Genomic DNA, 12,206 nt, shown 5'->3' with positions numbered 1-12,206 from the left:
TTCTCTTCCCCACAACAGACACCCTGTGAGGTAGGGGGGGCTGAGAGAGCTCTCTCAGAACTGCCCTTGGGCAGAACAGCTCTGAGAGAACTTGTGGCTGATCCAAGATCATTCCAGTAGTTGCATGTGGAAGAGTGGGGAATCAAACCAGGTTCTCCCAGATAAGAATCTGTGCATTTAACCACAACACCAAACTGGCTCTCCAAAAGGTGCTATGATGCAAATGACAGAGGCTATCTGAAGTTTAGAGAGACCTAATTTGGGGTGTGTGTGGTGTCAAAGGACTACTTCAGTGCCCATGCTGTGAAGGTTCACAAAATTAAGAGTGACTGGTGTGAGCCTACTCTGGGCTATGCAACCTGTTTAAATGGCTTCTCATGTTTTTAGCCCAAGATACTTCTTGTGCTACCACATCTAACCAGGAAGGCAGAAAGCAGCTTTCTTGATTAACTTTGCAACACACTTGTATGTTCACAATAAAACCATTTGGCTTGGAGATGTTAAGTGATTCATACACTAAGAATAATACATCTGCGTTCTTAAGGGATGTAATTTTTGACCTGATAAATACTGATATGAAACTCCTAACTCAGGGCTTATATAGGCATTTCCGTTTTTGAGAGATGCTGGTGTACTTGTAATCCTTTCTTGCTAACATTACAAACGTCTTCCCTCAAGTCCTGCTGTCACAGTCTACCTTTCTGGGATTGACATCACAGTTCAGGATAAAGAGCTTCCATGTTTGAGCAAATACAAGAATACCTAAGCAACATAATGTTATTGCTTTAGTTTAATTGGACAATTTAAATGGCTATTATTAGTTATTGTTTGTCTCCTTCCAATAAAGTACAGCAGAAAAGTTGTCTAAATATGAAGGATTAAACTATGAAACTGAAAATAGTCCCTCTCACAATGATTTCATAATTATCTATTTCAAATGGTAACCACAGTCACCTTCAATGTTCCCTCTAAGCTGCAGTCTTGTGAGCAAAAATTTGACTTTGTGAGCCACTGGTATTGCAATAAGTTGCAATAAAGTTGTGAGCTACTGCATAAATTATTGTGCTCTGGGGCCATTTTTCCTGAGCTAAGAAAAAAATGTGTCAGCTGGAGGCTAAATGTGAGCTAGCTCACACTAACTCAGCTTAGGGGGAACACTGGTGACCTTGCTTCCAGCTAGCAGTGGCTGCCCAGTTACCATAAACAAGCTAGTCTCTTTCTACCTGAAAAAAGGGGAGGGAGATTCTGATATGAATTAAATCTCCAATAGAAAATAACAATGGACAAGAACAAAACTACATTTTATTTTAAAAGGGACAGCAAGACAGAGAATAAGAATGGATAAACTAAAGCACTCTTTTATGGTGTCATTTTTAGGCTCTCTGCCTTTCTTCCACTTCAATTCATCCTTTTGTAAACCAAAGTCAGTAAGTAGATCCAGGTGGGTAGCTGTGTTGGTCTGAAGCAACAGAACAGAGTCCAGTGGTACCTTTAAGACCAACAAAGTTCTATTTAAAGTATGAGCTTTTGTGTGCATGCACACTTCCTCAGATACAATGAAATGGAATTTACCAGTCCATATATATATAAGGCAGAGGTTGAACAGCAAATTAGCATGCAACATAGTGAAGATGTTTTGACATGAATAATATGCTAAGTTTATAAAGTCATCATTGTTTGGACTTGATTCCTAGGAAAAACAGTGAGGCAAAGAAATATGTCAAAATTGGATTTAGATGTGTAAATGCATCCTTCTTAATTGTGGAGTGCTAAGAGTAATTAACGGAGACCTTGTTGTTACCCTCCATCTGTCTCCTCTCAGAATATATATTTACACAGGGCTTTTTTTCTGGAAAGAGAGGTGCCAGAACTCTCAAGAGAAAAATGAAGGAGAAACACAGGTGCGCCTCATGAATTTTAAAACATTTTTTGAGAATTTTGTTTCCACAAAGAAGTTCTGGAAAGAAGTTTCCACAAAGAAGTTCCACAAAGAAGTTCATTCCACCGCATTCCCCCAGAAAAAAAGCTCTTCATTTACACATCCACATTTACACATCTATCCCTTCTCTTCAAGCACATGCATAGATAGCTATTCTTCAGAAATGTGGGCACAGTTCACCAGGCTGACATGAGCGCAACAAGTCCATCAAAATTCAACATGGAAATCTCTTAGGGTCCATAATGGCTAGGACTGCATGGCTGCCACAATGCTACTAATGGGTGGCCAGCGGTAGCTCTCCAGATATTTTTTGTCTACAACTCCCATCAGCCCCAGCCAGTATGGCCAATGGCTGGGGCTGATGGGAGTTGTAGGCAAAAATAATCTGGAGAGCTACTGTTGGCCACCCCTGATTGTAGGATATACAGGCTCAAACCATAGTTGAAACAGCTGTGAAAACGCATTGCTTCTCATTCCTTCCTCATTCCAACACTGCTATTGAGAGCTTTTAAGGTAACATGGTTACCTGTTGGATGACATCAGACCTACCACTGTGCTTGTGTCCATTTTGGCCTTTAAAAATAGTCTTGCTTTAGCATCTCCCAGAACAAGAGATACATAAGCACACACAGCCCTTTACAACTGAAGAAAAAGACTTGGAAAATACCAGCACCTCTCCAAAAGCACAATGTCTTGAATGAAGGGTCCATTCAGTTGTTGTGGCTAACAGCCCACAAGAGGCCTATCCTCCAAAAATTTGTCCAAATGGATTTAGACTCTAAGCCAAACTCTTGTGTCACTTACTGGTTGGGATTGGCACTGAAACGCAAGAAGAGATCAACCCCAGAGTCATATCCCAACAAGGCAGCAAGATACAGCCCCGTTTGTCCAGCTGCATTGTGACAGTCCACATCTATACCTGAAGAAGGAAGAATATACACAGCCCATAAGCAACAACACAGTTTTGCAAAAGGCACACAAAGACAAGACTACATGCTCTAGAACACACTGCTTTCACACCAACAAAAACTGCCCCCTCTCAGAGAACAAACATACTGAAGCAAAGCTCAATGTTGTACCTGCTTTCCCCTTCACAACCAACCATAGGAAGCCCTCACAAAATCTGTCATAAAAGTCACCTGTGCTACAATGCAACCCACAAGGTAAAAGTGGTTAGAGCTGAGCTGGAACAATTTGACTTCACCTCTCTTCAGCAGCATCTTGGCTTCTTTGATGTTGTCCTCCACAGCATGCCTCAGAAGCTGCCCCTCTAGAGTTTTAGAAAAGTAGCCTAGGCTTACAGGACAGCCTGGTGGGAGAACTGGGGCCTTGGACATCGCTCTAAAGAAAGGAAAGAGTGAAGAGGGTGGGAGAAGTGGAGAGATTGTACTGAAATCAAAAGAAGTTCTTATCATTATTTGGCATTACTACTACAGATGCTGCTTGATTTAAGAAATCTTCGTTGATAAAACATTCAGTCTTTCTTGAGTGAATAAAACCGGTAGTTCTCGTGGGGTTTCATGGGCAACCGTTAACCTTAACAATTACAGGATCTCAGTGCTTCAGTACTTACACGTCATTCAGCAAATGGAATTTCAAGCAAATGGACTTGTTCATATTTGCAGTCTTCAAGAAGAAGACGACTGCAGATTTTTACCTTGCCCTTCTCTCTGAATCAGAGACTAAGAGCAGCTCACAATCTCCTATATCTTCTCCCTCCACAACAGACACCCTGTGAGGTAGGTGGGGCTGAGAGGGCTCTCACAGCAGCTGCCCTTTCAAGGACAACTCCTGAGATAGCTATGGCTAACCCAAGGCCATTTCAGCAGCTGCAAGTGGAGGAGTGGGGAATCAAACTTGGTTCTCCCAGATAAGAGTCTGCACACTTAACCACTACACCAAACTGGCTCTCCAAGAACATACGTTGGCACAAGCATTATCTCAGAAAGGTATTCTGCTTCCTTGCTCTTGTACTTAGGAAGAAGGGAAGAGACATTCCCTCCTTTGCTGGTTACCCATAATGTTTTTCAGTACTTGTATTAAAAAAAAATCGCTCAATACTGGTTGTGGCTATCTTTGTAATGGATCAAAAGGTGTTTAATCAATTGGTTCAGCCCATCAATTCACTACAGTCCTGATAGAACATAATAACACAACCTTTATTGGCATAACTCCACAAATCCAAATGGATTGCAATAGAATCTTCGGGCAAAAGGAACATCTCCTCCTAGAAGCATAGTAAAGGAATTTTGCAACAGATTCAGTGATTTCAGTCCTTATAGCAACAGTCTCAGGTGTCTGAATCTAATAGGCTAGTCTCTTCTGGCCAATGCTTGGGTGAAAAGCCACAATTACAGCAGGACAGTAAACAGGGGGAGGTGTTTGTGAGTTTCCTGCATTGTGCAGGGGGTTGGACTAGATGACCCTGGAGGTCACTTCCAACTCTATGAACATGTTTCCTTGAAAGCTAATCTTAATTAAGCTGTGGCCATTGTAACACCCAAGGCAAAATATTGAAATGCCTTCTCTCTTTGCAGTCTGCCATGCTGTCCTTGCCTTTCAGACGTGCTATCCGGATGCTGCTGGTTCCTGGTTGGTATAGTGGTTGAGTGTCAGACCAGGATCTGGGAGTCCCAGGTTCAAAATCCCCACTCTCCTATGAAATGTCCTAGGTGTTCTTGGGCCAGTCACACTCTCTTAGCTTAACCGACCTCATAGGGCTGTTGTGAAATAAATGGAGAATTATGTGTGTTACCCTGAGATTACAGAAAGAAGAGATATAAAATGTATTACATATTCATCCTTCTGTGTTTCCTGGAATGTTTGCAAGTGGGGGCCCTTTCTCATGACCACGCTGTGGCCCCAGGGTTTCTACCTTTCCTTCTCCTTTTCCTGTTCTAAAAAAAATAAGCAGTGTCTTGAAACAGAGGAGAAATGCCACAATTTGCTATGGTGGAAAAAATGCTGTGTCCTATAAAGCGTTTCAATCAACCCTCCCTGGGATATCTAAAGCTGCCTGAACGAAACCATTGGGTGAGCTACTGTGTCTATTGGCTTACACTGAGACATCCTGAGTAAAGATGGCAATGCTCAGTGGCAGAAAGTGCAGCCATATAGAAAGGAACAAATTTTTTTGCTTTGACTCAGCATTGATTTAGAGCTCCTAGACACTGACAATCTTTCCCCCAAAATACAGTTTTAGCTCCTTTTTCTGGGGGAAACCCACAAGACCTAAGAATTTCAAACATTCCTTACTTTGGAAAAAATGGCACACTATATTAAAGGATCATCAAAAAAGATCACTATACTTGCAGTTGCAGTGACCTGGTCTCATCAGATCTCAAAAGCTAAGCAGGGCCGGCCCTGGCAAGTAACTGGATGGGAGACCTTCAAGGAAGCAGCCAGAGTTGCAATGCAGAGGCAAGCAATGGCAAACCGTCTTGCAAATGTCTGTTATCTTGAAAACCCTCCAGGGTTGTCGTAAAATTGGCTGCAACTTGACAGGATCACCACCACCACACTTGCAGCTCAGAGCTGGATTAACAATTAGGCCAAGTAGGCACTGGCCTATGGGCCCCCATGACTTTAGGGGCCCCGGGACAGCTTCCCCCATGATTGCCCCCTGCTTGCAGCCCTTCCAGCCTGCATGCGCAGCCAGCAACTGAGCCGTTCTTTACCCGACTTGCCTGATACGCCTGCTGCTGGCGTTGTCGCCAAGTTTGCCTCTTCCCCACAGCTTAGTAAAGGGGCTTTTAAGAAGGTGCCTGCAGGCTGCAGTGGGGGCCGTGGGTAGTGGAGCGGGCACTCAGACTCTGAGATAATTTGCGAGGGGCCCCCCAAGATTTCCACTGCCTAGGGGCCTCCACAGGGTTTAATCCGGCACTGTTGCAGCTGCCCAGACGCGCTACAGAAAAAATGCTACAGCTCCCCCTTTTCTGGTAATTTTGAGCAGGATAGGCTTCCCAACCCTCCCACCCTGGCGGGGGACCCCAGGATTTCCACCCTCTTCCCCCTCTCCCCCAAAAAATGGAAGCGGGGGGAGGGGGGAAACGGCGCCGGGGAGCATGGCGAGCCGCCCCATCCCGGAGCGGGCGAGGCCGCCGCGCCGCTGCCGCCCCCTCCCCATCCACCGCAGCTGCTCCTCCGAGATGGGCCCAGGCTGAGCCCATCTCGGAGGAGCAGCCAAGAGGCGGCAGCAGCGCAGGCAAAACCAGAGAAGGGAAGGGCGGAGGCAGGCCAGGAGCATGGCGAGCCGCGAATCCGGGCCCTTCTAGGACCCGGACTCGTGGCTCGCCACGCCCCCAGCCCGCCTCCACCCCCCCTCCAATTTCCCAGAGGGGGGAGTAAACACACTGGTATGTCCTAAAGAAGCTCACCATGTCCGAGAAGTCTCCTTAGGAGAAATTCTACCAGCTGTCTCTTGGCTTGATGACTAATGCTAATAACACATAACAAGCAAGTCACATCTAAATAAAGTTGTCCTTTTAAAATGAAATCTTTGGATTTCCTCCTTTCTATGTTTGTTAATATTTTAGGCTATTGGGGGGGGGGTGGAGGCGGGCCGGGGGCGTGGCGAGCCGCGAGTCCGGGTCCTAGAAGGGCCCCAGAGGCGGAGCGGGCAAGGCCGCAGCGCCGCTGCTGCCTCTTCTCTGCTCGCCGTGGCTGCTCCTCCGAGATGGGCTCAGCCTGAGCCCATCTCGGAGGAGCAGCCACGGCGAGCGGAGAAGAGGCAGCAGCGGCGCAGCGGCATCGCCCGCTCTGAGATGGGGCGGCTCGCAATGCTCCCCGGCGCCGTTTCCCCCCTCCCCCTAGCTCCACCCCAGTGTCTCCTGGCTCCACCCCCAAAGTCTCCTGGCTCCACCCCCAAAGTCCCCAGATATTTCTGGGATTGGACTTGGCAACCCTAGAGCAGGAATCCATGGTAGCAGAGGCTACCAAGATTACAGCCCCCAGCCTTGCATGAATATCAGCCTCAGCCATAGTGCCAAAGTCCGCTCTGGGACTCTTCGAAGTAGAGGGCGGGATAGAAATCCAATATCTTCATCTACCTCACAGGGTGTCTGTTGTGGGGGGGGGGAGGTAAAGGAGATTGTGAGCCGCTCTGAGACTCTTCGGAGTGGAGGGCGGGATATAAATCCAATATCTTCATCTACCTCACAGGGTGCCTGTTGTGGGGGAGGAAGGGAAAGGAGATTGTGAGCCGCTCTGAGACTCTTTGGAGTGGAGGGCGGGATATAAATCCAATATCTTCATCTACCTCACAGGGTGTCTGTTGTGGGGGAGGAAGATAAAGGAGATTGTGAGCCGCTCTGAGACTCTTTGGAGTGGAGGGCGGGATATAAATCCAATATCTTCATCTACCTCACAGGGTGTCTGTTGTGGGGGAGGAAGGGAAAGGAGATTGTGAGCCGCTCTGAGACTCTTTGGAGTGGAGGGCGGGATATAAATCCAATATCTTCATCTACCTCACAGGGTGTCTGTTGTGGGGGAGGAAGGGAAAGGAGATTGTGAGCCGCTCTGAGACTCTTTGGAGTGGAGGGCGGGATATAAATCCAATATCTTCATCTACCTCACAGGGTGCCTGTTGTGGGGGAGGAAGGGAAAGGAGATTGTGAGCCGCTCTGAGACTCTTCGGAGTGGAGGGCGGGATATAAATCCAATATCATCTTCTTCTTCTTCTATCATAGTCTTTGAGGAAGGCTCCAATGGTGACAAAAAAGGGAGATTGGGAAGGACCCTCAACTGATTAGGTATGTGTGCCAAAGATGACACATAAAACAGGTCCTTATGCCCCATCACTGCCATGCTGAAGGCAATTCTTGTTATTTTTAAAAAGACGTTTTCACAAATGACACTTAATGTGACTCTGAGCCTGTTTTGAACTATCTGTGCCTCTCTATGAATGTAAATTGTCACGGGACAGAAGCCAGGAAGAAAGCCAGTTTTCAACTGAATTATAATTTTTATATTCAGATCAGAGATACAAGAAATGCAAAAACTTACATGCAACATGCTGTAAAAACACAATCCAAATATGGTGACTACCAAGGTTCCCTGTTTTCACCCCTCTTCCACCCAATTATTCATCTTGTCTTGTGCCCAGGCAAGCACACTGCTTCCTTTGTGGTAGAAGACCCGCTTGTCATGAACTTAGCAGCAATGCAAATGTTCACTGACATGCATGCAGGCAAATCTACAACATGAGGCTGAAATGCTGTGAGTGGGCATCTCCCAGGCTGAAAACTGTTCCATCCCTTAGCTACTTTAAGCCCAGGCACACAAAAAGAAGACAGGTACACTAGGAGTACCTACTTGTCTCAGGAAGCTCAGCTGCCTAAACCAGGGGTGTCAAACATGCGGCCCACAGGCCAAACTGACCCCCAGAGGGTTACAATCAGGCCTGCACGGCTCTCTTCTCCCCTCTCCTGTCCTCACCCTGCAAAACTCAGAGGCTTCCAAGGATCCCAGCTCCTTCTGCCTTCTTTTTGCAGAGGCTAAAGCAGAAATGGAGCTACAACGAAAATGTGGAATGAATTTCCCACTCAGGCCTATAGGCAGAGCAGACTGAAATGGGAAATCCACTCCACGTTTTCTTTGTAACTTTGTTTCAATGGAGAGGTTTAGCTTCCCAGCATTCCTATGGCCAGGTGAAGCTTCCTGGAGATGTGTGGTTGCACATCAAGCGTGGATGCCTTGAGTCAGCTTTGTCTCTTCTCAAAGCAGAGGTCTATCAGTGGCTGTTAGCCACAGCTTATCGTCGGAACTCTCTGTCTGGGGCAGTGATGCTCTGAATTCTTGGTGCTTGTGGGGGGGAGGGCACAGTGGGAGGGCTTCTAGAGTCGTGGTTCCACTGATGGACCTCCTGATGGCGCCTGTTTTTTTGGCCACTGAGTGTTGGACTGCATGGGCCATTGGCCTGATCCGACATGGCTTCTCTTATGTTCTTATGTAAATGGAGTGAGAACTAGTGCCTAGTGAGTATTCCAATTTAGGAACTCACAGCCAAAGAGGGATATTACACTGGAGAGCCATTGCTAATCTGTGTAGACTGGGGGTGGGGGGGGGGGAGCTTGCAGTGCCTTGCCTTGTCATTTCATGTTTTCCCAGGATGAGAGCATTTTAATATATTTTTTAGTTTTTTGCTGTGTGATCCTTGTGCTTTTCCTTGATGTTTCATTTTTAAAATTGCATTGCAAAATCCCACTATTCCCTACCTTTCCATTTTAAACAAAATTTTGTAAGAGTTTTAAGCATGTTTGTATATTAAGTTAAAAAATAACATCTTAAATTGTGTTTCCCTGTGTCTTATATACAGTGTACATCTCCTCTCTCTGGCATTACATTTTAGGACATGCATGACTCAGCCCCACAAAGTCCCATTTATGTCAGATCCGGCCCTCCTAACAAATTAGTTTGACACCCCTGCGCTACACCATTCTGATGTGGTCACCATGCTCGATGAAGTTGCTTCATCGGATGTACATCCCACGTATGCAAACTTCTGATTCAAGAAAGCTCCTACTGGAATAAATACTGACTTCTATCTGATTTCCTGAGAGCTAAACAACCATTCTCGGTGCCACTAGACTCCTATCTGATTTCCTGAGAGCTGAACAACCATTTTGTCCCAAGGCTATTAAGAACAAATGAATGAACGCTAACAGCTGTGGGGGGAGGTTTTCTGCACAGCATTTGCAGCTGAAAGGCTTTCTGATAATAAATGCATTACGTTTCCAAATGTCACTGTTCTTAGCTGTGACCTTGAAGTCTGTGTGCAGCCTGGCTCAATCAGAAAAAGGGAAAAGGCAGCCATTATTATGCACAATAATTATTTATATCAAACAGCATGCCTCTCCTGACAATATTGGGAGCTTAATATATACATTTTGTCAACTTCTAAGGTGAGCTAGCTGTTCAAATTCTGCGGATAGGTATTAGAGAAGCATTCTATGTGTGTTCCAGACTAATCTTGCTCTAATTTTTCCTATCCCAACACTTGGCTAATTCCAAAGCATCCAAAAAAAAGGGTAGATGACTGAGCCCAGATGCAAATGAGTGATACACTACCTGGAGCTTCCAAAATAAGAACAGCTTCAAGAAGCAAAAAAGTTAAATAACAATAAATTATGCTGAGCAGTCAGGTTAAAACGGATAAAAGGAAGTACTTCTTCATCCAAAGGGTGATTAACGTGTGGAATTCACTGCCACAGGAGGTGGCGGCGGCTACAAGTATAGCCAGCTTTAAGAGGGGATTGGATACAAATATGGAGCAGAAGTCCATCAGGGCTGCCAACCTCCCGTTCCAAGCGGGGGTTTCCCTGGTTTGGAGGGCTTCTTCCCGCCTCAAGCCAGCTGCCCTGCGGGGGAAGCCACACCCTCAGTGGCCCCATGGGCACAAACTGCACCTACCCCGAGCTGCAAATTTGCAGCTTGAGAAGCAAGTACACTCAGCGTGGGCTCTCTGGGAGAGAGCGGAAGCTGCTTGCTCCTGCCTTTCCAAGCCTCGATTGGCACCTGAGCCCAGTGCTACCTCCTGCCTTTCCACATCTCAATCAGGACTTGGAAGGGCAGTAGTGCCGAGCGCCTGCTCTCTCAGAGAGTGCGGGAGCCACTTGCTCCTGCCTTTCCAAGCCTCAATTGGGGCTTTGAAGGCCAGCCAAGCCCAGCGCCCATCCCCTCAGGAAGAGCCAGGGCTGCTACCTTCTGCCTTTCCACGCCTCGATGGGGGCTTGGAAGAGCAACAGTGCCAAGCACCCGCTCTCTCAGAAGGAGCCGGGGCTGCTACCTTCTGCCTTTCCACGCCTCGATGGGGGCTTGGAAGAGCAACAGTGCCAGGCATCCGCTCTCTCAGAACGAGGGAGCAAAGCCACTTGCTCCTGCCTTTCCAAGCCTCAAATGGGGCTTGGAAGGGCAACTGAGCCCAGCGCCCGCTCTCTGAGAGACAATGAGAGCTGCTATCTTCTGCCTTTCCAAGCCTCAATCAGGGTTTGGAAGGGTAGTGGAGCCTGGCTACCGCTCTCTCAGAGAGGCAGAAACTGCTTGCTTCTGCCTTTCCAAGCCTTGATCGGGGCTTGGAAGGTCTGCACCACCAACACTTGTTTCCCTCCCAACCACTTAAAGGGAAGGTTCCTTTAAATGGTTGGGGAAACAGTGTGAGTGTGCAGCGCTGCGTTCTCAGCGTGATGACATCATTCTACATGACATCATTGTGTTGAGGGTAGCCCCACCCCCTCCCGGAACGCCCCCCCCCCCCAAATTCCCCCGCTGAGGAATAGTTGAGACTTGGCAACCCTAGTGTATATGGTATACAATCCTAGTGTATATGTGTGTGTGTGTATATGTATGTATGTATATGTTTATATTTATATATATATAATTTTTTTTGGCCACTGTGTGACACAGAGTGTTGGACTGGATGGGCCATTGGCCTGATCCAACATGGCTTCTCTTATACCCAATAAACTTGCTACATCAGTTACTACCTGGATATAACCCGAGTTGGAGGGGTAAACAACAGATCTTCTTCTGACTAAAATGCTAGCAGCCCCAATGAACGTGTGATATTGGAAGCCAAGAATAAAACACTAAAACCTGCAACTACAACACAGAAAAATGAGGGAAATAATACTGTCCGAGCAAAAAGTTCCTGCTCTTTCTCTATTTTAAGATGAACCACACCCATTCCCTTCTCTCTAGCTTGCTATCAATACTAGGAGAGCAATGTTAAAACACTACCAGCGACCACTACTGTGCAAGCGCAACAAAACGTGCTCACAACAAACCGATTCCTCCCACAACAGTGGTTTTAAGCTGCCACATGGTGGCATTTATCTTTTTTTTTACTGTGTCTGTGATTGGCTGACAAAGATGCATGGGATGATAATTCAACTTCTGTGGAGCTAGAATCGAGGAACAAAAAAGGGATCAGACTGTTAGATTAGTCGGTGGCATGGGTAGGAGTCATGATTAGCTCTTGTCGGGGCGGTGCAGGTAGGCATCTTGATCGGCTCTTTTCACATCTCTCAGATCAATGTGTGCCCATTTAATGGAGCTACAAATGGCAGCTGTTAATTTTTTATTGTTGTTTAAAAAACCAAAAACTAATAGAAGGCGAGCAAATAAAGAACTAGCCCCAACCATTTTGCCTGTTGTTCTCGTTTTCTATTTGCATTCAGGGCTGGTGCGTGGGAGTTGGTGAACGAGGCAATTGCCTAGGGCACCAGCTCCCAGTGGGGGGAGGATAGCAGGCACCCCCTCCCTACTTGTG

General features: G+C 46.6%; 1 protein-coding gene across 1 annotated transcript in view; it reads right to left on the bottom strand.

The window, feature by feature from the left end:
- Window positions 1-11,779, bottom strand: part of LOC132572299 (inactive serine/threonine-protein kinase TEX14-like) — a 36,687-nt gene extending 24,908 nt beyond the window's left edge. The window contains exons 1-3 of the mRNA XM_060239198.1: window positions 11,675-11,779; window positions 3,144-3,280; window positions 2,744-2,858 (exon numbers count right to left, since the gene is read on the bottom strand). Of these exons, the coding sequence (XP_060095181.1) occupies window positions 2,744-2,858; window positions 3,144-3,276 (248 nt within the window). The 5' untranslated portion in view covers window positions 3,277-3,280; window positions 11,675-11,779. The remainder of the gene's footprint in view (window positions 1-2,743; window positions 2,859-3,143; window positions 3,281-11,674) is intronic.
- Window positions 11,780-12,206: the final 427 nt, after the last annotated feature.

This window comes from Heteronotia binoei, chromosome 5, assembly GCF_032191835.1.
Source record: "Heteronotia binoei isolate CCM8104 ecotype False Entrance Well chromosome 5, APGP_CSIRO_Hbin_v1, whole genome shotgun sequence".
NCBI classification, from domain to species: domain Eukaryota; kingdom Metazoa; phylum Chordata; class Lepidosauria; order Squamata; family Gekkonidae; genus Heteronotia; species Heteronotia binoei.
Note: the sequence above shows the minus strand (reverse complement) of the source record. Positions and strands in the feature narration are given on the sequence as shown.